The sequence below is a fragment of the Mycteria americana genome, chromosome 2, assembly GCF_035582795.1.
Source record: "Mycteria americana isolate JAX WOST 10 ecotype Jacksonville Zoo and Gardens chromosome 2, USCA_MyAme_1.0, whole genome shotgun sequence".
Lineage (NCBI taxonomy): Eukaryota > Metazoa > Chordata > Aves > Ciconiiformes > Ciconiidae > Mycteria > Mycteria americana.
Genome location: NC_134366.1, coordinates 104,232,347 through 104,259,127, shown reverse-complemented (window position 1 = coordinate 104,259,127; position 26,781 = coordinate 104,232,347). Strand labels below are relative to the sequence as shown.

Genomic DNA, 26,781 nt, shown 5'->3' with positions numbered 1-26,781 from the left:
CCAGAGGGGACATTTACACTGTCTGCTTCTGGCGTTCAGCCTGGGTGCTCTAATGGTGCCCCTCTCTCTCTCCAGTGACCACGTAAGGAATGGGACTCCTGACTGAGCTCCTCTGGGTCCCATGGAAGTCAGAAGCTTGAAATAGTTGTAAGGTAGGTGTGCGTGCGCGTGTGTGTGTACGTGAACTAGAGCTACGCACCTTGACTGTGACAGATGAGGGCAAGAAGCTTTGCACCGCTTGGGTGCTTTGGATCCCCCATCTGCATGGACCTCCCAGGCGAGTGGGGCACCCCTTGCTCACGGGTGCCAGAGAAGGCAGATTTTGCCATTTTCTGAACTGCTGCTGCCCCATTGCAAGATTACCTCTTCTGTCATCAGCAAAAGCAGCGCTATCTCCTGGGAACTTGGAAGTAATAGGCAGTTAATAAAATATCCAGAATTATAAATGAATCAAACTGTCATTCTCAAACTTAGAAATGTTTTTATTAAATATTTTAAACTTCTGCATGAAACAAATAATATTGGTGGCTTTGTGCAACACAGTGGCATGTAAAGTAAAAACAATTTAATGTGCAAGAGAAGTCAGTATTTAGTTACCCTTCATGCTGCCCACGCAACCGGAATGATTGCACATGGAAGAGCCGCTTATGGCAAGTCAAGCCAGTGCATCCCCAAACAGAGAACTGCAAGCCAGTTTCAAACAAGCGGGCTTCAAAACCAGAAAGAGGACAAATGATTTGCCCTGGTGCCCCAATCACTTGCAAATGTGGCTGTTTTGCTTCCAGGATCCAAGCCATTAACTCTTCACAGTGCATTGCATTGTTAAGTAAACAAATGTTTACCTGGAAACAACACATAGTTATACTTTTATGAAAATAAAATTAACTCTGGATTCTTTAAAAAAAAAATATTTTTACTTTTCTCACTGACAAAGCATTCTTCCACATTTTTAAAATGGTTTTATGCTGAATGCTTTAAGTTTCCATTAACAGAAGTCTCAGATGTGGAGACCATAAGGCCCGTACGATCATTTTTTTTCTGACAGCAATTTCTGATGGCTTTGTAGATGGCAAAGACAGGGATGACCAAACTAGGCACTCCAGCGAGGATTACAATAATAGCATACACCCAACTGGGGTATTCAGTCTTCTGTGTTCTGGGGAACTCCTCCTGAAAGAGCAAATGATTAAGTTGTAGAAAGTCGTGAGAAGCAAATACCTGGGAACATGCACATACTCAATAATTCAACAGATCAAAAATGCAATCAGAACTAGCCACAATGTAGCTAGCCACAATGGTACAATAATTTGCCAGTTCCACAGCAGTTTCCAGCTCAAAGGTTTCCAGTCTCAGCTATTTTGGACTTACTTTTACTTAAAAGTGATGGAAAGATGGCGAGAAAGAAGCAAGAGCCAGAAAGGGAGACTGGTGGGACTGCTCCTGGCACGCTTCCCGGGCACAAAGTAGTGTGGGGCCGGGGGGGCTCACAGGCTACCAGGGCTTGGTGGCCAAACAGCCTTTGGATGGGAAGGCTGAAATCAAAGGGTGCGGGAGGGCCGAAACATTGTTAAGAAGGAAGTGAGGTTGCCAAGAAGAGAAGAGAGCAGTCCCATTTCCCCATCTTCCTTTCTCTCCCCATCTTCCTTTCTCTCCCTGTCTCTGTCTTATGAAAATAAAAATTTATCTTTACAAATTAAGTGTGCTGCATGACTGTTTCTGCTTTAAGGATGGCAACTGGTATAAGGCCAGAGAACAAAAAGCAGAACTAGACAGGCAGGGAACAGATGGGGTGGCAGAGAAAATGATGGGACCCACATTTTTTCTAATATGCCCTTCTCTGTACCACATACAGCTTTTTATTCTGCAAGGGGAGGAAAGGAAAAGTAGGTAACTTATTGCTGCAATTATGATTTAAATCATACCAATACATTTGGAAGAGGAAAGAAGAAATCTCGATATTAATGTTAATTAATTCCTTCTCTCAGTGATGAGTAACCAGCAGTACTGCAGTTCTGTGATTTTAAATGCACGCAGAAACAAGTGCGATATCAAAATGGCTTCACAGATTTGGTCCTTCATCAACATAGAAAGGTTGTGACATTTCCAGCTCTTCTATAATCCCTACTGAGGAACTGACACCTGTTTCAGTCTTGGCCGACAACTGGATTAATGCTTTGGTTTTGTCTACTTCAGAAAAGCTGCTCAGGTGTCACTATAGGCCAGTTGCAGGCATCACAGCTGAATTTAAGACTTATTTTTCTAAGCGTTACTTTTCATTATTACTTTCTGTCTTGTAGTAAGTTTTTTACCGGAAAACTGTTTCAGATGGGAGATGAATATAACTGACTATGACTCTTACGTTAAAGAAGAATAGATAAAATAATTCTAAATAAATATTTTGGGTTTATATACTTACATAGTTAGGGTCCCAAACACTGTAGAGCAGTTCTTCATTGACTTTCACCACAAAATAAAAGAAGAAGATAACTAACATAATGAGAGGACTGATAACTCTCCAGGTGACCTGCCAGAAAATATTGGGCTTGTGTCCAATCATGAACTCAATATCCTTGTTAAACCTAGAAACAAAAACAGGAAGTTTGGGACAGTAAAAACCGGTCAGGATCAAAGGGTGCCTGCTCATCAACAGGGAAGTCCAAACTACACCTCGCTGTGCTTCCAAGGACTTGGCTAATGTCAATGTGAAACAAGGCTTAATAACAACATCAGGAGTTAGGCCGAAGTAGTTCAAATTAAGGCAGATATCGTTGCAACTACGTTAGAAGTTTTTAACTCATAGTTCTCAAAAGTAAGTCAGGAAAATCATTTTTGGAAATGTACTTTCTTCAAGAAGTCTGTGAAGCATATGAGAAATAGTTTTGACACAGAAGAGTCAATGCAGGCGGACTTTCCCTATCACATGTTGTGGTATTGTTTCATTATTTTTTTGGTAAGCATCTCAGAGCTGCATAAGTTAAAAGGAAAGACACAATATTAAAAAAGAGCAAAAGCAAATTGGAGTAATTTTAAAAATTAGATTCCATGCATAATGTTTGCTTAATTTGGATATCTACCAGTTTTCTCAGGTTGAGTACTGAAACAATATTTAACTTTACACATTATTGAGAACACCTAAAAATTGTGTTCTTAACCCCCCAAAATTTGGGTTATTCATAGAGCATGCAGTGGACAATGGGGCTAAAATGTCTCCACAAGAAGGAACAATCCCTGCATTGAGAGTGATACTGTCTGTATCAGTCCTCAGCCAATTTATGACCTCTACCTATGATGCAGCACCATGTGCACACATTTCTTAAAAAATAATTACTTTGGAAGTTTGGGGCTTCTATTTTTAGTCCTCTTGTTTGGCTTTCCTGCATATCCTATGGGGATAAGTCTGAGGGGACTATTAAGTCGGTCCTACAGCTAGGAACAACACACAGAATTCAGCTGAGTCTCAATTACTACGTAAATTTATTTTGTCTTTTCATCCCTAACTTCTAAGATCTAGGTATCATTCTTAAAACGATATGGAGCCCCATGTCGCGACTGCGGAGCGCGTCCAGCTGTAGTTCACTTGAGTGTCACGGATAACACGCAGGTTGTCCTTCAAGCAGGAGAGCCAATCTTTTTACCAACAAGCCTTTCTCAGAAAAAGGTCACACAAACTCATCTGGAGCGGGTAACAGCGCCTTTGGGCAGCCCAAATAAGCTCTGTACTTAAAGAGGGCTACAGCGATGTGTACTAGCCAGGAACACAAAAGTTTGGTGTGAAGCTCTTTTCTGAATCAATCCCCAGCCCTCTGTGGCCTCAACCCATGTTTGTGTCCTGGGGATAGTTTTAATTTGACTTTGTAAAGTGTTCTGAGATTTTAAAGGGAAGGAAAAGTGATCAGCACAGACTTTCCTGTCCTTAACAAATGAAAATAAGCCTTCTTTCTCTAGGGTACTCCCTGTGCTCGTCTAATCTACCTACGTTGATTCATGCCTCCTCAGGTAATATAAAACCCTAAGTTTGGGAAGATGGGCCACAAGGGCATTCACCCCGTCACCAGGAGCAGCACAGCTGGAGGGTCTGGCACAGGTTCAAGCAAAACCTATGGGCGATTAAAGTCCCCACGCTTTTGTCATCTTTCTTACATATTAATTATGAACAGAATGATGGTGAAATTTGATTTATTACATCTCTAGAAAGTTGATAGGATAATTACTCACTGCTACAACTGATAAAGTCCTGAATCTATCAGCTAAGAACGTATCTCAGTAGCCTTGGATTTGCATCCTGCTGTAAAACAATATCTGCAGCCTGCCTGGAGATCCCTGCTTTGGACAGTACCGTTTAGCATTCACTTCAAACACTCCTGGGATACACCTCTGTTTTAAACTTTCAGCTCCGTGCCAATGTGCTTGTACTTTGCTTCTGCTAATTAAATATTTAATGCAATTATTCTGAAGAATAATTAAAATAATTAAAATAATTGCACTGTAAATGTCACCATATTTAAAATGTAAATGAGCTATAGTAGCACTTATGTAACTGTTGCAAATATGTACATTCTGATGCCTACTTTAAAAGTAAATTATTTGCATTCATATTATTATACTCTAGGGCACTTGCTAATGCTTAATATTTTCTTGCGATATCTTAGGGATGTGCATATTTTAGCTGCTATAGGCTGTTATAGAGCATTATCTATTATAATGTATTAATAAAGTAGAAAGCTTTCATGTACAAATAAAAATCCCCACCGCACTCTTAACAAAGCTTTTTTTTTTGTTGAGAACTATTTTAGAAACCTAAATCATATAAGCAACCCTAAACTACAGTTGCATAATTTCAGTGATTTCAGTAACAGAAATTCTGTGCACTGAGATGTAGCAAGACTGCAGCTATACAACTAATCAATTTATGCACTAGTTTCTAGTAATGTTTAACTTGAATTTCATACCTGTCTATTCCATAAATGTAGGCGACTGAAAACATCTCAAAAAATGCAATTATTAGCAAAGGAATAGAGCCAGCAAAACTGTCAAATAGAGCCAGCCAGTAATTACCAGACTTCAGCACAAAAATAAAAGCTATCAAGTAAGACCCCACGCAAATGAGACCTGTGAAAAAAACAAAACAACAGCACATTTAGGCAAAGAAAGCAAAAGAAAAAAAAAGGTAAGATATTTTCCCAGTAGCTAGAAAGCTTTATAAGTAACTTTCAGTTCAGTTGCAGCCTGAAGGTAACCACTTTATTTTTTTAATGGTACTCCGAGAAGGCCTGCTTCTATGCAGGTAAAATGGCAAAACTCTCCTAACATTGCACAGGTGGGAGATGCTGCAAACAAAATGGGAGAAGGCTGGGGAGAGAAAACAGGTCCTCTTCCTCCTAGTTGGTGGGACAATGTGGCACTGAGAGAAATCCTGCCTGGGTGAAGGACTCGGGTCCTCCAGCTTCCCAGTGGAGGAGATCATGAGCAGGCTGACATCAGTCGTCAATCGTGATGAGCAATGACGTCAATTGTGATGAGCAATGACGTGATGAGCAATGACGTCAATCACCATGAGCAGGCTGACGGGCAAGCCACGGGGTGAGCAGTTGTCTGCAGGCTCAGAAGGAGCCTCACAGGAGCTGCCCACTTGGGGGACATGAGAAAACCTACAGTAGGTTACCTAGGAGTCTTAGGACCATGCCAGATCAGAAAGTAGATGGGTAGTGGGTTGATTTTTCAGCATACAAGCTATTCCCTGGGGAGGGGGGAGGTCACTTGTCTCTGAAAAAGCACTTACCAGTAACAAGTTCCTTGGGCACTTTGGGGGGTATAACCTGGAGATCTTGCAAAGGTACAAGCACACCTTCCATATTTCCAAACATAGATGACAAACCCAAACAGAAGAGCATGATGAAGAAGAGAATGGACCACAAAGGTGAGACAGGCATTTTGGTGATAGCTTCAGTGAAGACAATAAAGGCTAGGCCAGTTCCTTCAACTCCCTGTGGAAGATTTCAGAAGCTCTGAAATTAGGCTAATTAACATTGCACAGCACTTAAATTTATATCGGTATTCACTAGACTTGGTGTATGCCACCCCATACCACAATACTAATGCTTTTTGTTTCCACAAACACCTCCTAATGCAGCGATATGTTTACCGTAATTATAATACAAAGACCCTTTAATGGAATTTTATGGTCGCCTATTTTTGCCTATAATTCACCACCTTTTTAACCAGAAAAAAAGGTGCACCCATTTAATTCTTCTTGTAACTTCTTTCACCCCAGTGTCAAGGTCCATTCTTTCTGTGTGGTGACACACTTGTACTGATCAGGACAGGGCTTGCTCCAGCTGCTTCCTTCTCTGGTAGTCTCTTCCCTCGTCGTCTTGTCCCACCACGGCTGCAACCAGCTAGTTCCAGAGAAATGCCTGCTGCTTTTTTGCCAGCTACATGAGGCCAGCCTAGAACACTTGTGGTCTTCGTTACTAGTCTGACAGATTGCCAATATTTTCCAGAGGAATTAAGCAGTTTATCTCTTCAAAAGCAAAATGGGCTAAACAAAAGTAATTCTGCAGTCCAAGAGCATTCCAGGCCAATTGCAATCAATCAGTGGAAATACATAAGAAACCAACAACCTCAGAAGAAAAAGCATTAGGCAATTAAAAAATTGCCATGCGTTCCTACCATATTTATGGTATTGATATGAGTCAGGGTGTTAAACTTACATCATTCAGGAAACTTTCCAGATTACAGGATTCAAACTTCAGGCTTGCAAAAATCTCCGGATTGGTCATGTTACATAGCTGCTGCATTTGTTCAAAGTTATCTTGGGTTACATTACCTTCTGGCAGATCAAATGCATTCATCAGAGTAAGAATATTTCTGAAGAAGTGAAATACAAGTAATTTGAAATTATTTATTTGTAAGCATCCTCCGGTTTCATTTTCATCATCAAGCAAGTTATTAAGAGCATGATACCTTTTATAAAGATACAAAGGAAGCAATGTTTCTGTTGCTTAAGATCAGATTTTGAAATTGGGAAGCAGTTTTGTGCATGTGCAATTCTTTCTTTCTTCTTCCAAGGTGAGTCTGATACTGTCTGATAGCGACGACAGCTAAATGGATGGGCACTCTAGGGACCCAGGCAGAAGTTAGGTGCCCATCTTTGCACTGCAGACTGGGCACCAGTTCCCAGACTGGGCAGGTTCTGGGCATGTGTAAGGTGTGTGCAGTTAGGCATCATGCACTTTTACAGCTGATGTGGAGAAACTTGACTGGAACCCGCAGGGTCTGGCAGCCCCAGTTAGAAGGGAGTCTGAATTGCTCTGGTAAAATTGGATACCTCCGATGAGACGTAAGCATTTAAGCTCTCCAGGAGGCAACCTAAATACAGAGCTGACACAGGGACCAGGGTATATTACATTCATGCCATATGTCAGCTCAGATTACTGTGAATTCTCTTTTGTTTTGTTTTTTTGGGTTTTTTTTTGCAGAGGTTCTAGACAACTTCCCAGTGGTTGGTAGAGCTTCATCTAATGAATTCAAATGGGAAGAATCTCATTAACTAATTTGGGTAATTTCCCAACGTAGCACGCAGGGTCACTAGCAGTACCTGAGGTGCCTACGCTGTGACCCAGCTGTGGCCAGGACCCTGCAGGACTGTCAGAACTGCCTGGCCACGGGCACCTCTCTTAAAATGGGCAGCGCTGTCCGTGGCTCACTGCAAGCGATCTCCGGGGCAGAACTGCATAGTTTGGCCACTGTGTCAGGAGGCCTTTCAGGATTTGACATCAGCTGTAGTAGAAATAGCAGCTGCAGCAGCCTAGTGTCCTTTCTTTGTTTGGTTGGTTTTGAAGTAATGTAAAATCCAGTTTTTCACAGAACCAGTTTTATTGAAACTTGCCTTATCCAGTTAAGTAAATACATTCCTTCAAAACGTGTTTCATACCCATTGTTGCAAATGATTGATTTTTCACATTTACCTCTAAAACTATAGATATTCTACCATGTTTTAGTGAAATAATGTGTTACAAACTGAATCTACCTTTATGTCAATAGAAATTGTACATAAACTGCAGTTATATTTGAAAGAACTGTTTTAAAAAAAAACACATTAAAATATGGAATATCCTCTCCCTCCCTTGTTACTTTTTGGAAAAATCAGAGAATAATGTAAAATATGGTTGCTTACACAACATCTAGGAAATAAGGTGGCTCAAATAACTGTCATTTATAACATCCCAATAACATAGGGAGCTATGGGGTTGATACCATATGATTTAAATTTTTTTTTGAAGTAATGAGTGGTCTGATACCATGTGGGTCAGGAGCTGCAATTGTTCAGAAATAATAAATCCATTATCATCAGGCTAACAGAGCTGCGTCAGCCAAACAAACATCTGTATATTCTGGGGTTTTTTCCAATAACTTACCTGTCCAAACAGTCATCATATCTTTCTGTGGCTCTGAATCCAATGATGGAGTATATGACAGTCGCTGCATAGATGGATGTGAAACCGTTAATCACTGAGATAATCAGGGCATCTTTCTCACAGTTATTGCTGCAATTCAAAGGGAAAAAAAGAATGGATTTCAAACACATTCCCAAAATAAATACTAAAAACTGCCTACCAAGACTAACAAAAAAGTAGTCTACAGACACATAGGTACATCAGTATGCTCTCTAAGAATATACAAGTACAGCTGTTAAAAGTAGATTTAGTGAATTAAAACTTGGCTCCTTAAGCAGTTTAATAGCTATGCTTTTTTTTCCCCCGTCAAATAATCCTATTCATGAGGAATAACTGCCTAAGTTGTTTCCATGTCTGGCTCATGGAAAGTAAAACATGAAAGGCAAGAAAGTATGTCTCCTCCTTTTCATGCCTGGCATGCATGTGTGCAGACACACATTGGCCTAAGCTGTATCTTAGCTGCTGGGATGTTCTGCTGCAAGGTGAAAGATTTGGGTTTAAATTCAGACGGTCAAAAGGGAAAAGTGACCAAAAGTTTCCATAACACTTTGTTATGGTGAAGTTGCAGTAGCCAAGAGCACTTGGGAACAGTTTTGTTTGATTGTTGGACAGAAGATGGTTCAAAATGTCCTCAAGTTTTGGAAATATGATGGAACATTATGCTGATAAGGTCGGACAGACAAGCTATTACATTGTGGAAGTTAAATTCCTTTGTAGAGACTTCTCTGCTGCGGGCACTTGCCAGCACATCTGTGCTAAGATGAAAAAACTGCAGAGCCAGAAAGAGACTTTCATCTGAGAGTGAAGATAAAGAATCAATATTAAATTAGTTAATGGTTTTATGAGAAGGCTGTAAAGCTCTAGATATTGTATTTCTCTTGGGCAAGAGAGGACTACTGAGATTAACTTGATGTTGTCATATTTAATTTTCTGATCACCTTCAAGAGGAGAGGAAAGACAAGCCAAGACCTGTGACACTGTCACCTTTCCTCATTTATAGCGTTGCAAATAGGTCTCTAGTGGTTGGAAGGCACTGAATTGAAATTCCTTGCTGTACTCTCATGTCAGTTTTTTCACTGTAACATGAGATTCTCAATGACAGGCTTGATAAAAATATTTCTTCCCTTCAGAGAAAGGAAGATGCTCAAGCTCCTCCTCGTTATGAATGACTGAATCCCTGATGGCATTGAAACCTCACGGTGTTTCCTGAGGTGTTGATACTCCCAAACCATCTGGGAGCAGAGGCACTTCAAGGACTTTTCAGTTTCCCATGCTCTGCCAGGTGCAGAAGAAGCTGGGAGGGGACACAGCCAGGACAGTTGATCCAAACTGACCAAAGGGCTATTCCATACCATATGACGTCATGCTCAGTATATAGAGCTGGGGGAAGAAGAAGGAAGGGGGGGACATTTGGAGTGATGGCGTTTGTCTTCCCAAGTAACCATTACGCGTGATGGAGCCCTGCTTTCCTGGAGATGGCTGAACACCTGCCTGCCCACGGGAAGTAGTGAATGAATTCCTTGCTTTGCTTTGCTTGCGTGCATGGTTTTGCTTTCCCTATTAAACTGTCTTTATCTCAGCCCATGAGTTTTCTCACTTTTACTCTCCTGATTCTCTCCCCCATCCCACCAGGGGGAAGTGAGCGAGCGGCTGCGTGGGGCTTAGTCGCTGGCTGGGGTTAAACCATGACAGTCCTTTTTGGCACTCAATGTAGGGCTCAAAAGGGTTCGAGATAACGACAGGTTTGATTGGAATGTGCTAGATGGAATTTATAGCTGTTATTGCTGTTTAGCTATTAATTGGCAGGCTCCTGTGCTTGCCACGGGGCTTGCTTGCCTTACTGTATGTTAGAGTCTCGTGCTCGTTAGTGGCTGCTTTTTGCTTACGCTGCTTGCCGTGCTGCTGTACTGCTGTCATCTGACTCTGCTGTGCCTGGGAACATTCTGATAACAGCAACGGCCATGTGCCTGGGCTGGCAGATGGCCAGGGCATCGCTGCTGCTTCTGTGCTGCTGTACTGGTCAGGCTGGAACTCCAGTGTGAACTCGAGTAGAAGGGACTGTGACCTGTGGATGAGTCCATGAAGAAGCAGGACACCCTGAGGCATCTGCGGCCGTGGATAAGTCCACACCAGAGCAGGTACATCTCAAAGCATCTGTGGCCGTGGTTATGTCTGTGTTCCAGCAGGTACACCTCTGAAGGGATTGTGGCCCAAGGATAAGTCCATGCTGGAGAAGGTACACCTCGAAGCCTCTGTGGCTGTGGATAAGTCCATGCTGCAGCAGGTACACCTTGAAGCATCAGTGGCTATGCATGAGGTCATGCTGGAGCACCTCAAAGCGTGTGGCCATGGATAAGCCCATGACAGAGCAGGTACGCCCCTGGAGGGACTGCAGCCATGGGTAAGGCCATGTTGGAGCAGGTTGACTTCTGAAGGGACCATGGCTGTGGGTAAGGCCATGCTGGAGCAGGTATCTCTCTGAAGGCACTGTGGCCCATGGATAGGGCCATGCTGGAACAGGTGCACCTCAAAGTGACTGTGGCTGTGGATAAGTCTGTGCTGCAGCAGGTATACCGCTGAAGAGCCTGTGGCTCACAGATAAGGCTCCCCTTGGAGCAGGTACACCCTTAAGGGACTGCACTCTGTGGATAAGTCCAAGCCAGAGCAGAGGCAAGGTGAGGAGTTCATTGCAATGTTAAACCCTATAACATGGCCCAAAGGGACCAGGGGTGGAGATTGTAATGGAAATGCCTTTAAAGTGTTGTAACCCAGGATTTGAGTTGCATGTTACAGGAATTACTATAGCAGGAACCACCTGAACCAGTGGAGGATAAGTCTTACAAGAAGCAGTGCAAGTGCAGCAGTAACCTGACCTGAGCTGGCTTTGGTGCCCAGTAACTCCACACAACACACCACCTGTCCTGCCCTGAGTGACCACCATAGCAGATGGAGCCCAAAGTCATGGACTAAATGAACTCAGTAGACATTTTGTGAACATTTGTGGACATCTTATGGACATTTTATGGACATTTTACAGGAGTGGTCCATAGACTAAGGGAATGATATCTGTGTATTATATCAAAGCATGGGAAGGAGGGTGGTGGTTAATGAGGTTGTGTTGGATAGTGTGGTACCTGAGCAAGATGTAAATGGTATGGAATAAGGGGTGGAAAATGTGCTGGTTTTGGCTGGGACAGGTTAATTTTTTTCATAGTAGCTAGCACGGGGCTCTGTTTTGGATTTGTGGTGGAAACAGTGTTGATAACACAGGGATGTTTTCGTTACTGCTGAGCAGCGCTTACACAGAGTCAAGGCCTTTTCTGCTCCTCACCCCACCCCACCAGCGAGGAGGCTGGGGGTGCACAAGAAGCTGGGAGGGGACACGACTGGGACAGCTGACCCCAACTGACCAAACGGCTATTCCATATCATATGACATCATGCTCAGCATATACAGCTGGGGAAGAAGAAGGAAGCGGGGAACGTTTGGAATGATGGCGTTTGTCTTCCCAAGTAACCGTTATGCGTGATGGAGCCCTGCTTTCCTGGAGATGGCTGAACACCTGCCTGCCCATGGGAAGTAGTGAATGAATTCCTTGCTTTGCTTCGCTTGCATGCGCTGCTTTTGCTTTCCCGATTAAACTGTCTTTATCTCAACCCACGAGTTTTCTCACTTTTACTCTTCCGATTCTCTCCCCCATCCCACTGGGGGGGAGTGAGCGAGCGGCTGTGTGGGGCTTAGTTGCTGGCTGGGTTTAAACCACGACACCTTCTTTCTAGCCTGCGCCACCATATCTTTCTGCAGGAAATCATCCAGCACTGAGACCTGAAATCTTTGCTGGGGAGTGCTAGGATCAGTCAGAGATGTGCCTTACATGGCTGAGGGGATGGTGCCCCGGTCCCAAGTAATTACTGTGTAACGATAGGGCAGAAGTGGATATGCTTCATTTGAAAGAATGAAATATTCATATCAAATTTGGCTTTTGCCTGGCTACTTACTGAATAGAGTTGTAACTGGAGAACGAAATGAGGCCTCCAAAGGCCAGGGAGAAAGAGTAGAACACCTGAGCACCCGCGTCCAGCCATGTCACTGGGTTAGCCAGCTCAGTAACCTGAGGCATCAGACATACATACAGCTTTAAGCATATGCGACATTGCTATTTAGACTGAATAGGAGGGATTTAAAACAATAATTAAAACAAGAACATTAACCATGCAGAACTCACCATTTTTTAAGAATGTTAATGAATAGGTCAATACTTTTGTCAAACTTACTTTTTTTTCAAAAAGAAAACCTATGTGTAGCTTTTGCACAAGTATTCTGAAAATTGATAAACAAGTTACTTTCCATAGCTGACAGCGGCCATGCCAGTTTCCAGAAAAGGTGTTTATTATTTAGCATTAATAATGACCATTCAGAGGTCTTCTCATGGAAAATGAAAACCCTTTTAATTTTGTTTAAAAACTGTTGTATAGTTAAACCATTCTCTTAGGTCTTTTGTCCATATAGCCATACTGATTAGATGGGTTCTCCTCCCAACTAGACGATTTGTGCCTTAAACTTAGGGTCGTCCTTAACTAGAATACAGGAAAATAAAGCAAGCCCCCTTACAGCAACCCCATTGCATTGCTCTGTGATGATCCTTCCATTGTTTATAACAGAATTTGATGGGGGGTGGAGAGAGAGAGATGGAGAGAATGTGTGTGTATACGTATATTTTACATCCAGTGCAAAGGACTCGCCTCCCAGCATCAAGATTTTAAAGGTGTCTGAGGGAAGCACCAATGGAGGGGACTAATTTTCAATCGGTTGTTAATTACAGAGAGAACTACATCGTGTTTCCCTAAGGGATGAACCATGGGGTGACTTACATTAGGAGTGAAGAGATACACAATTCCATTGGTTGATCCTTTCAGCGTCAAGCCACGGATTAGAAAAATGGTAAGGACAAGGTATGGAAGAGTTGATGTTACATACACAGCCTGCGCAAGAAGCATGTAAATGAAACACTTAAATAAAACAGAACACTTGAATAAAAATAGCCCTGCAGGGAAGAAAAGAGGGTAATAAACAAGGTACTGTGACTAACAGTAAGTTTCAAATGAGTCACAATTAACATACTACAGAAAACTATGTTCAAAAGAAACAGTATGTACAGTACATTTTGATAACAAACATTTTCACAGTTATAGTGGTCTATTTAAGACAAATTGTCATTGTTGAAATTCAACTCAGATCATTCAAAAACAGCATAAAAAATAATCTACAGCCTGAGATCAGGTTGATGCTGCTGATGCAAGGATGGACTGTTAGGGCTTTGCTGGGCAGAAGAACATTGGTCACTCTTTTAGAGAGGTAATATTAGGGACTAGCACAAACCCAAATAAATCTGTACATGTATGTTTTGAAGAGAATGGCCATAGCAAAGAGACAGAGTCCCTCAATCCTGCATTAAAGGTTAATATTAATGTTAAGGTGGTAACACCTAAAGAACATTTTACTAGGACCTATAAGGACAAGGAAGCCAGGTTGCCCACAAAAATCTCCACATAAATCAACTCAACTCAAATCAACTCAAATCAAGTTCCATTTCATACAGCTTCCTTCTTCAAAAAGCAGCCCCAGTGATGACACACCAAGTTTTAGACATGCTTTTACTCACGAAACAGGCAGTTTCTACAGTCTGATTAAGTCTGTATGAATAAGGAATCACAACAGCATAATGCATATCATCTCATAAAAACCCAATATAGAGTACCTTTCCCGTTGTTTCGATGCCTCTGATTGTGCACACGTACAGTACACCCCATGCGCATGTTAAACATAACAAAAGCCACCACTGTATAGTGCCTGAATTGTCAATGGAAGTGGAGATGTTTAACGTTTCTCTGTACCAGAAATAATCCACAGGAGAGCTCTTGGCACACTCTTCTATGTAATCTGTAAGCACAAAATGGTTTTCATTCTGTATGTCTTTTATATACTTGAAAAAAGGAAGTTAAATAATAAACATCAGTGTTCTAAATTATACCACCTAATGCCAATGAATTTGTTGTTGGCAAATTTCAGATTCTTAGAGTCTGGTTTCATGGAAAAATGAGAGATTTAAAAGAAAGTTGTTTAACAGGATTTTAATACAGATTTTATTGTTATTTCTGTTAATTCAACCATGCAGATAAAATTGTTGAAGCTCACTCAAAGAGTCCTCTGTCTTTATAATGTTTCTTTTTTCATACAAAAATGTGAGGTTAGAAGCCTCTTGTGCCAAAGAAAGCATGGAAGGGATTTCTGAGCATAAATGTATGTATATTGCATGGAATATTTTTTTTAATAGAAGAAAAGCATTTAGGCAGATGTTTTTCAATGATTGTATACTTCGTACCTCATCTTAAAAAAAACCCCGAACGACTTCGGGCTTTCCACATGCATCCTGCTCTTTCTTGCCTGATGGAACGTGGGCACCTGCCCACAGCGTCCTGCAGCGGGCGGCTCTTCCCCTCCCACAGCTCCTTTGGATCAGCAATGCTTCCTTTCTGTTTTGTGGGGCATCATTCAAGGTCTTGTCAGCTCAGGTTGGATTCTCAGCAACCTGCAATGCGCTGACCTGTGCAGTATTCTGCTTTGGCCTGCCCTTATATGAGGCTTTTTATATTTATTCTGGGAGGAGAGGAGCAAAGCTCTCTGAAGAGCTGTTCACTGACCCACCAGAAAAACCTGTTTCATATAGTTTCATGCAGGGCTGACTATGGAAAACAAAGCTGCTGTCACCAAGCAGTCTCCAAGGAGCTATAGACCGTTGTCATATTGAGAGATACAGGTGTTTCATACGGATTATGCATCTCTTTTTTTTTTTTTTTTTTTCCTTTTCAATATGCTAATGGAGGGCTGTTGGTGAAGAGCTGGGTGAAATACATTGTCTAAATCTGGAAAATGTTAACGTTTATGCTAGAATTGCACTTTGTGAATATTCTGTATGTGTACACGTTTGTCAAAATCGGCCCTGAAGTTTCATATAAGAAGTCAAAGTTTGTGTCAAAGATTAAGCATTGATCACATTTTATATAATGTGAATTTTTACAAAACACAAGTAGTAAAATAGCACAATGTTCCTGACAGGACTGCCATGCCTTACTGTTGTTTTACAGAAAAAGGCTCAATTAGGCTAATTGCTAGAAATGGAAAAATGTTCTGCACAACAAAATACAATATTTCATAAAATATACCTGTTCTGTTGTCATTGAGAGGACAGCTACTCCAAGGCAGGGGCTCTTGGAAGGAGTTGAAGAAATACCACATTACCCAGGCAATAATAGTATTATAATACAAACCCACCAGGAAGGATACAAACATTGCTGCTATGCCTGAAAAAATAAAATCAGAACACAATGAAAATTTCAATACTCTTAGTCTCCAAGACATATCAAAATATATGGTATGAGCCTCAACCTTCCCCTACTCTCCTCCCCACCCTAATTCCATGGTTTATAGCCTTTCCCCTCTACTCTTTATTTTGGATGTAGGTTTAATCACTGTGAATTCATTACCTAAAGGTTGGACAGGTGAGTCCTACATAGAAGTACAGCCTAAAATTACTCCGGGACTGAAGCCGACACCCACTTAGGAACCAACATTATGGGTGGACTAACTCCCTACAGCCACTACACAATCCTCTTCACAGCCTTGCCCGCTGATATCTAGGGAGTTTGGGATGCTGGGTACATGTAAAGCTCCACCGACTTGGGATTTTGCCTAAATGAGACCCAGATTGTCTTCCCCTTCCACAACGTCACTGCGGAGGCCAGCAGATGTGTTTGGCTAACTCTTGTTGTATAGGATGGATAGCTGCCAGGAGGCACAGTCTGTGAAAAGGTGCAGGATTCAAGCTGGTACCTCTCCTTCTCCACTTGCTCCCAAGTAATCAACCTCTGGTGACTTCTCTGGCAGACAGTAAATGCTAATGATTAGCTCCTGAGGGCCGTTAGGTTCTGAAGAAGTTTGAAAAATTCCAGATGCAATTAACAAATACCTTCTGTAACTGATTTACAGATGCAGTGGATGCCAACAACAGTCCTAACTGGCTGTGTTTCTTCCCTTTCAAGTGTGTGGCAATCACAGAACAGCTGAAGTGGGAAGGGACCTCTGAAGGTCATCTTGTCCAATCTTGTAGGTGGCTCAAGCAGGGCCACCTCCAGCTGGTTGCCCAGGACCACGTCCAGGCAGATTTTGAATATCTCTAAGGATGGAGTCTCCACAACCTCTCTGGACAACCTGTGCTAGTACTTGGTCACCCTGCCAGTGCTTCCTGATGTTCAGATGGCACCTCCTGTGTTTCCTGTGTAATGAGGTATCTGTGGAGTTTTTAATGCTGTGTACATCATGCTGCTTTTACTACATTGTCAGATAGAGTGTTTGAATACTCAGAAGTCTAATAAAGATGTGAAGAAGTATTTTCTGCAAAATACTGTCTCCATGGCTTTTATCATGGTACCTCTCTCAGATGTAAGAAAGTACATTACATGGAGCTGAAGTCTGGTAGACCAGCTTAGAGAAAGATTCAACTATTATTTATCCACAGAACAGTTACAGAACAAATTTTTGGCACACTTACTTAAACATTCATCCTAATGGTAAAACCAGCCAATATTGATAATACAGAAAATATCTCTGAAGCCCCAAATTGGTGTCAAATTAAAGAAAGGTTTTAACTGGACCTATAGTACCTGGGAACATGGACACAAAATTGTCATAATGCCTTATCATGATTAGTGTGACCTATCCATGGAGAGTTAGGGAATCCTGGAATCTCTTATGGAACACTGGAATAAAATCCTGAAGCTTTGCTCTTAAGGTTATCAGTTCAGAGACTTGTGCTTTCTCAGGTGGCTTTTTGTATCCTCTTCAGACTTACCAACCCCTTTCAGGGTAGGGTGGATGGAGCTCCAGACACCCACGCTGCCTTTCCTCAGCCTTTGACCAATGGCAAACTCAAGATGGAGCAGGGGGATACCCTCCAGGACTAGCAAAATCAGGAAAGGGATCATGAAGGCTCCTGAAATGGTTAAGAAAAAAGAGAAGGTATTTCCCATCAGTGAAGTACTACAATAAAGCACAAACTTCAGTTCTGAGGGCTTTTGAAACAGCAAGCGAGTTGTAAGCATACTCGTGGAAACCCGTCCCCAGTTTCTGAACAATGCTTTTGCCTGATTGCCCAAGCAGGAGACTTCATTACATATGTGGTTTCAGGCAGGAATTCTTATTCTTCCCAAGTGACAAACATAAACACAAATTATACACTCCCAAGGTTAAACTTTGAAGAAGCCACCTTTGGATTGCAAGTGGAGGAAAGGTAGTCACTTTCCTGGAATGACTTCCTTTTTTTTTCTGCAAAAGATTATGGTTTTATAACTGTGAATCATGCAAATTGTATGAAGTACTTGAATGAAGTAAGCAAGATGCCTCGAAAGATTAGGCAGGAGCCTGGGGCTGCCTGCATAAAATAGCCAATAACTTCCTGGCAACTGTGTTCAACTGCTTTTATGTTTTAGTAGAAGAGATCTGAAGTTCAGGGTTCAAACCTTGTTAATTATGACAAGGCTGGTTAGTATAGGACAAGTTTTTAAAATTAATTTTTTCCTAAATAAAGTGTACCTCGGACATGGAGATAACATATAACACCACAGTGGAATACCAAAGTGCAGAGTCAAATGCTTGAAAATTGCTACATATTAGAATTATGATTACCTGTCATTACACAAAGTCTTTCACTTCCTAATCATAGGCAGTAAATAATCTAAGTGCATTAAAAAAATGCAAACCAGCATGTGACTAGTTCAGGTTTGGGTATTTGCTGACTTTTTCCTCACGTATGCAATGAAAATCAGATAACAGTGAAAGAGGAAATTTGAAGAATGTAAACTACAGTTTTGAATTCAAGGCAGTTGAATGTTTTTTGGAAGAGCTGAACTGTGTTCTTTTCTGCTCTATGGGTTATCTTCTTGATATTGTCTACACCAGAGTTTTAGAAATGATCATTACTGCAAAGTCTTCATTTTCTGTGTACTTCAATAAAGTCTGCTGAAAACAATACTGTTGTATCAAGTAGCCACTATTATAATGAAATGGGCCAGCTATGCTTTTTGCTTTCTACTTCTATGGAATTCAAGTAATGCTAGTTACTCACCTGTCTTTCATTGACATTTTTAAGATTTACTAATCAAAATCAGTAGTTTTGAATACACAAAATGCTATTCAAAATGCTGAGCACTTGGAAAACGTGTACGCCACGCATCAGGTTGAATGACTGATCACTGATGCACCAGCAAATACATTTTTTGTTGAAGCCAGTTGCCAAAGGTAGCTGTATAGACGTGATATTCTCAGACTTCAGTAAAGCATGCCATTCAGCAACACAGAAAAGTCTTACTAAAAATTTAACACTTTTCAAAATCAGTGTAGCTCATCTTGTATCCATTAAAAATTATCTATCACTGTAAAAACAGAGACTGACAAACTGAAGAGGTCTCAAAGGAGAGACAGAAGAATAAATTACTTCAGATATATTTTTTTTATTAGTGAAAAACTGAAGGACTTATTATGAATTGTTATTTGTAGAGAAGTTTGCTAAACTTCCAACTCTGCTGACTCTTCCTGTGTTTCTTCTGTGTCCGTCTGTCACCTTGGGAAATGGATAATATGGACATCATCACCAAGGAGGACAGTATCCCGTTTGTTTTCTTCCCCACTTCTCACATCTCAGCTACATTCCCTTTTTCAGAGACCATGTAGTCCTTGCAAGAACAAAAGCCTTGCATTAGTGGAGAGCAGCTACTTGCTAGATCTAGGAGCCTCAAGCTGGTACTCTTTCACCTTGGAGGAAAGTGGCTATCTTGTAATGCCAGAAAGGAATGAAGGGTGGTGGTCCATCCTAGATTTGAGGGAACTGAACTCCTCTAGTTGCAAATTCAGATTTAGCACTGTGGTCTTAGCTGAGATATCATTACAAATGGGATCAGTGCTAAAGCAATCACTTTCTGACTCGTGTCTTTCTGAATATGTATTTTCACATCACAAACATGTGAAACATATAGGGCATATTTCAATTTTAGAGAGACTAGGATCACTGCCAAAACACGGTTCTCTCCCTCTGTCTTCCCACCACTCCAGGGACTTCTATAAAATTACTGGCAGCAGGAGCTGCTAATGTCAGATGTAACGGGGCAGTCCCTTCTCCATGCCTTGTTGACTGGCTGCTGAAAGGCAACTACAGCAGGAACGGTGATGTACTCTTCAGCTGCCTGTGTCCTGGAGTCACTGTTGGCAATGCAAGAGTCTTACCCAACTCTGGCAGAGGTTCTGGGATTTGTTGAAACTGTGTCAGACTCGGTCACTGCAAGGAGCTGGCTCCCTCTGTCCTTTTGGACAGTTTCTTGCATTTCTAAAGGTTTGTCCCATTTTGTCTGTATGGACTTGCTTAGCTGTGCTGGAACATGCACTGGTGTGCATGTAAGGGCCCTTCTTCATCTGATTAGACATACAGTGCACACAGATTTGGCTTTGAAGAGTTTGTTCTCTACTGATATCCCACCCTATTTCTGTGAATAACACTTCTCCCAACTCTTTTATTCTTTCTTTCATAGAAAACAGCATTTTTGCAATGTACGCGATGAGTCCCCCTTCACTGTTGAGATCCGTCCCCCTACATCCCGATGGCTTCCTTCCTACATGGGAGGGTCAGTGGGACAGCCTCCACACACAGAGCCTCTGGCCTTTCACAGAGACAAAGTTACCTATCAATGTGTGGAGCTGCAAGCAGCCAGAAATATGCTGTGTGCTCCAACTTCATGTCAGGCAGGCACGCAGTTTCCCTCCTGTTGCACTCTGTCCAGGAGCTCTCATGAGGGTAAGATGAGATAAGGACAAGATAATTGTGTTTATACCAGAAATTTTTAGTTCCAGAGCTTTCTCTCTGTTTTAAGCCCAAGGTACTTCCCAGAAGTCTGAAACCTGACCCTGCAGAGTTTGTACGGCTGCTTTATCTGGATCTTTTATTTTTACCTCCCCTTTCGGATGCCAGATAGGTCTCTGTTGTACCGCAATCTCATTTCTCTCTAGTAAAGCCCTTCCTCAGCAAGGGTAATCAAGTCCAGAAGACAGATCTGCACAGCTACATGATCCAACTACTCCCCATTTGCACTCAGGGTAAGTCCTTGTCACCCTTTGAAACTCAACTTGCAGTGATTTTAGATCATCTCTTGAAACTTAAGAATGGACTGGCACCAGTCTAAGGTGCATTGCTTAACCATCTTTGCTCCTAATGGAGACGTGTCACTTTTTTTTCATCAGGTCACAGTAAGATCGCTTAAGGACTTGATTAGAAATTCTTCCCTTGGTCAAAGATCTTGTTGCGTAAGGCAATACACAGCCTTTATAGTCCTTTCAATCTATGACCACTTGTTTCTTATCATACCTATCAAAGAAAATAAATATTTTTTTTGGTAGTTACCATCTCTGTTAGCAGAAGGGAGGGAAGATCAGGCCTTTTCCTATGAAGCATTAGAAGCATTTCCTTTAGAAAGCATTCAAAGGTAGTCTCAACTTTTCACTTTCAGTAGAAAGCAGGCTGACTGATATTCTGATTTGGTCTCCATTTTTTCCATGCTTGAGACATTCTTGCAAACCTTAAATGCAAAGTGCCCCTCCACTCACACAGCTCTGGCAGTCTGGGTAGACATCATGCCTCACCCTCCAAGACAGCGAGATTCAGCAACAGCACTGGCCCTACACCATGACTCTCCCTGTGGACAGCACAGTGGATCAAATTTGGTGCAAGACTCTCAGAACTGAACCATCTTCTGTGGTGGATATGCCATGAGTGCTCTATCAACCTCAGGGGATTTGCTGAGGTCTGGAGATACTCGCAGAGGTACCTTTAGCAAGAGGTCAAAAAAGAAGTCTTTAAGCATGACACATCTTTGACAGAGCAGTCAGATAAAGGGACTCCATGACCTTCCTTGCGCAGCCACAAAAAGGGGAAAGGATGCCCTTCGTGGAGCCATCTATCACGTGAAAAAGGTGTGCTGCCCAACTGTGTGCCCACAGCTCCCCGGCTTCCTCGCTACCTTGGAATCACCGGGAAATAACTTTCAGGTTCTGGGACGGACACAAATGGAGAAGGTGGGTGTCTGTCCACCCCTTTTGTTATCACAGACATAAAGTACATGGTGTGTGTATACACCTGCAGAATCTATATCCCTACGCAAACAGATACAACTAAAACATTTCTAGCTTGAAGGGCCATGTATAGTATGGTAGCTCTGATGAGTTAAAAATGCAGGGTGTGCCATGTCAGAACTGGACAAATAAGTAAAACTACCTATATTTAACTGTAGGAATATTGGTATATTTTCAAGAGAAATAAAATGGCAGTTCTCAATTATGTATGCTGCTTTTTTCTCTTTCTTGGGTTCCTCTCTTTCCAGGGTTCAGTTCTCACAGCCAGCTCAGAAATCCAACTCTGCTGTATTTTCAATTTCTCTCAATTTCTCCCCAACCTTTCTGAAAGAAACTATAATGAAAAATAAGTGATAATGACTCGGCAAAGCTGCTATATGTGGCATAAAAAAAAAAAAATCAATGCTTTTTAAGCTGCCACAATTTTATGAACCTAACAAATAAACCAATGATCTGAAAATAAATGCTGTATAGGTGTACATAAACAATGAGTAATCTTCCAGTCTGAAAACCTTACAGCTGAGATATTAGATTCTCATCCTGTTTCAGTACTGTATTTCAGAACACATAATATTTGGTTTGAACATCTGTGTAGCTATTACTCTCTCTTTAATCTAAGAGTTTCTAATGTGAAATTGGAAAAATTATTATTGCTTTCACATAATTCCTCATAAAGGGAAGACAGGTAGACTTCAGGCAGAGATGTTTTTCTATACTACCATATTCTTAGACCTCAACTGTAGTGAGGGTACCAGTACCAGGGAGGAACTGCTGATGTCATTACTGTCACTTCATTCAGTGTGGCATGCACACAGATGAAAAAGTTCTCTGTCACGCAGTGGCAAGGTTTACTGCAGACATATGCGAGCTGTAGACTTAAAGACTTTTTTTTAATCAATGGTTTAAACATTAAATATACGTCCTCTTTTTTATAATACTCATCAGGGATGAAACAAAAATGTTTAACAGTTGATTAAATGGCATGTTGCTCAATAAAGATTAAACAAAAGCTATGTGTAATGTCAGAGATAGCTATCAAATGAAAGGAAATTTCAGTCTCATTAAGTTGATGAAAGCACTGAGGCAAACACTACAGCTTTTACATTGTGTGTATATTGAAATCTAGTTTGCCTGTGGTAATGATGTATTTTACAACTTTTAAGACATCAAAAGGATAAAATGTGCTTTACTCTACTAAATCTTACTGGGGTAAATATTCCAATTTTTAAAATATAAACTCATAATCTACGACAACAAAAGTAAGTAAATTATGTAACCACCGATTTATTTTTGTATATTTGGGTATCACAGTGTTAAAACACTATCATAGTGTTGTGTTTAGGAAGAAGCAGCCCTGAAATAATTCTAGATTTAAGTTCAAACATCTGAAAATGAGAGTTATCTACAAACTCAGTGTTCCTAACTACCTTCACTACAGTCAATTTGCAGAGAAAAAATCCACCTTACTTGAAGTCCAAGTACTACAAGGGTAAATTTTATACTTCACTATAGTCCATTTATGTTTCATGAGGGATATAAATGTGCAAACACTGATTCACAAAGTTGGTGGACATCCAACCTCATTTGGGAGTGTCCTTGCTGAAATACCAACTATCTATACCCTTGCTACCAGACCTCACTTGCGCTAAATGACTCCAAACTTTCATCCATATAACTCATATTTCAGAAAGAAAGAAGTTAAGATAGCAAAGCCAACCCTCAGAAATTAGAAACTATTTTCATGAGGTAGCTATGCAACCTTGATCCTGCACGCACCTTATGAGACAACCTCTAATTAGATGATTACACAGGACTTCTTCTCATCCTCTGCAGATATTTACTGCGTGGTAAATAGCTGTGGGTTTTTGTATCTCTTAATGCATGGCCATAATCCACCATCGTACCCAAAGTGAGCTTTAGGACTCTATAAAATAATCATGCCAGGGACAGACTGAGGAGCAGCATCATCCCCATCTCCAGTGAAAGAGAGCAGCAGCAGGGATCCCTGCTGCTCTGCACCCAGGGTTCAGTGAAGACATATCTTGAAGACATGAAGTGTGAAGACATACACCATCCAGGATAAAGGCACTGGAAAGACTAGGGGAAAATGGAGCTTCCTCAGTGCACTCATGAGTGTGGTGTATGCTTTGTATTAGTTAACTTGGAAGAAGATGCATAACGTTGCAGTTTTCCCCTACTCTGTTTACAGAGGCCCATCTGTGTCCCTGAGTGGGCCACACAAATGCAAAGATGAATGAATCGTCTTGACCACCATGTTGAGTGGCAACGACTAATGCAAAACTTGTCCAAAATGTCTAGTAAATATGTATTTCCAACTGGAGGTAGCTGAAGCCAGACTTGAGTGTCTGTGCAATCAAAGATGATGCAGAGTGCTGCATCTATTGGGTGTTTGCTATGCTGCGAACATGGCTGAATGGGAATTAGAGATGCAGGAGTCAGAAAAACCTCATGAGGTAGGAAATGTCTCAGCACCAAAATATCTTCACAAATAAGAATTTCAAGATCTGTTTTTACAACATGGACAGTCACATGTTCAAATTCAAAGCCATCCATCCAAAGAACAGCAAGAGCCATTTTCTTTTCTGATTGAAGGGAGAAGTTGGAGAACAGAGGCTGTAATGGGAGGATGGCAGTGGTGGCCGGAGCTGGATTTCGACCTACCAGCAGAGGCTGAGGTCCACTGTACAGCAGAGAAGGAGGAGGGATTGTGCAACAGCTCTCCACCCTCATGTGTGATGAAGTTAAGGAGTCCTTTCTAACAAGCCACGGGAAGGCATTGCTGCTCACTCTTATGTATTGATATGAGTCACAGCATTTGGTGTTATGCAGAAGAATTGATAGAGAAAGTAGCAAGACTGGCTACAGGGACACATATGTGTACAGTAGCTCTAAGCCCAGAGCCAGCTACATCGTTTCTTTGCTATGTACTGCCTTTCAACTTCTGCCTAAAATTCGAGTGAGAGAGTCCTAGGGAAGCAAGAAGCCAGGGATAACTGTTGTTAGTGTTCCTGAGCAAGGACAAGCCACAGGATGATAAGAAAGATAAATAATTGCTGGCAAAGGATAAACTAAAACACAGTACTGACAGACACACACAAGCAAGTCATAAATCTTCACTGACATCAGTCGGAAAACCATGATCCATACCAAGTTCTTTGCATTTGTTGGATGTTCGTTTTTCAGCTGCATTTCATACAGCTAGAACACGAGGGAGAGGAAAGATAGACAGAAAAGCAGGAAAGTGTCTATAAATCAACCCTGGGAAACAGGGCATGTCCACTTTCTAAGACTAAGTAGAAGAACCTGAGAAGCCAATGAGTGCCATGAATTTTGGGGGTATCCATCCACTTTTTCAAATTAATATTGCCACAGGTGGAAAGGTGGTTATGATTCTTTTTGTGTTTCTTGTAACTTTGTTACGAGGGTTGGCTGTGCTGCAAATGACCTTCAGTTTGCAGTGCAAACTCTGAACACCAGCCCATGTTAGAAAAATCTTAATGTTAAAAGCATCTCTTCTTGCAACTGAGTCATCTGTTGTTAAACATCCCTGAGTTTGTACCAGCAACTCCCACAGAGCCCTCCTCGGTCCCTACTCTAACTAGGAAGAGCAATTTTTAAACATCTCACTGTGTACATTTAATGAAAATTACTTTGAAATACTGTTCCTTAAGCCAAAAATTTTCAAACATCACAAAGGAACAAACACTTTTTACACATATCCCAGAGTGAAATGCAGATAACAAGTAGATAGTGGGCAGAAAAGACTGTCAGAAAGTGAGAAATTTATGTTGTCATATAATAGTTAAGCAATGGTTCAGCTCAAGATCATCTTTAAAAACAAACAGCAAAACAGTGAAACAAAATTCTTAATATGGTCATTCAGTCCTAACCTGAACCCTAAGGGGTCACAGTAAATTATATGGTAAATAGCATACATCTGGATTTTAAATGACTTAATAACACCAACTGCTAAAAACATATTCTTAATGTTAACTACTTTCACACTGTTGTTCCTATCATAAATTACACACACACTGCCCCTATAGCTGACACACAGATCAGTCCAAAACCAATGAAAATCCTATTATGAAAAGATCATTTAGGATAGTGATCAGAATCATACTCCCAAGTAGTTTATCAATATTTTTAAATATACGTTTTATATGTATGTATGTATGTAAAGTAACATTAGTTTTAGATTGAGAAAATATACTATGTACGTGACAGTGCAAGGCTGATTTGATCAATCCTGTGTCCTGACATAAAAACAGTCCCTTCCTTTTCTTCCATCACTAACATGACTTCAGTGGGTGCTCACAACCTGTGAAATAACCGTCTCCATTAGACAGTCTTCTAGAGATGAACATCACTGTTCTTACGGGAACTGACCAGTTCTAAACATATTCCATTCTTTGTTTCCCAAAAGAGAAATTAAACCTAGTTCATAGCCAAAGTTAGTTAAGATATATTAAAGACATACCTCCTCCGTGGCTCTGACAGAGATACGGAAACCGCCACACATTTCCTAAGCCCACACAAAACCCTACGCACGTCAGCATATACTGAGCCTTGTTATCCCATTTTGGTCTGGAGTCTGCCTCTTCTTTCTCAAGGACCTCAAGTTCTGCATGGGAAGGTATCCTGTCCTCCAGGCCAGGATTGGGCAACTGTAGCTTCATCGTATTTTAAATTTCCTGACTGAAAACGCTGCCCCAGCGAGGAGATAATGAAACAGGCAGCTAGTTAGAAATCTGCGCAAAAATAGAACATCTATTTGCTGTCTTCAGCTATATATAGTGAACCTTTGGCACTAAACTTGAAAGTGCAGGCTTGTGGTAAAAAGAAGCGTCAGCAAATCATTCGATTGACCAAGTCAGCTCTGACACTTATTAATGCTTTATCTGTCAAGGTTTTATGGAACATTCTGTTCATCTAGTAGAAGACATTGATTTCAGCTAATGTAATTCAGGAGATAATTTGGCTATAAACTGTAATCGCCTATAAGGTTATGAAACACCCCTTGCCACGCCCCTGTTTAAACTCACTTAAATACATATATAGCCCTAGCAAATAT

General features: G+C 41.2%; 1 protein-coding gene across 1 annotated transcript; it reads right to left on the bottom strand.

Annotated features, from left to right (window-relative positions):
• Nucleotides 1–960: 960 nt before the first annotated feature.
• LOC142406727 (sodium-dependent neutral amino acid transporter B(0)AT1-like) lies at nt 961–26,386 on the bottom strand. The gene is made up of 12 exons (XM_075495664.1): nt 26,188–26,386; nt 17,365–17,505; nt 15,680–15,817; nt 14,215–14,396; nt 13,328–13,438; nt 12,455–12,567; nt 8,418–8,546; nt 6,711–6,867; nt 5,780–5,984; nt 4,950–5,109; nt 2,417–2,579; nt 961–1,170 (listed from the first exon to the last, which is right to left on the bottom strand). The coding sequence occupies exons 1-12, from the start codon at nt 26,384–26,386 to the stop codon at nt 961–963; spliced, it is 1,908 nt and encodes a 635-aa protein (XP_075351779.1).
• Nucleotides 26,387–26,781: the final 395 nt, after the last annotated feature.

What these genes read in the sequence shown, in the direction of transcription:
- LOC142406727 (XM_075495664.1), bottom strand. Translation starts at nt 26,386, where the DNA reads ATGAAGCTACAGTTGCCCAATCCTGGCCTGGAGGACAGGATACCTTCC. An exon ending in TCTCAATGACAACAGAACAG is followed by an intron (nt 14,397 to 15,679) that starts GTATATTTTATG and finishes TTGTGCTTACAG; the next exon opens with ATTACATAGAAGAGTGTGCC. An exon ending in TACATTTATGGAATAGACAG is followed by an intron (nt 2,580 to 4,949) that starts GTATGAAATTCA and finishes TTTTGTTTCTAG; the next exon opens with GTTTAACAAGGATATTGAGT.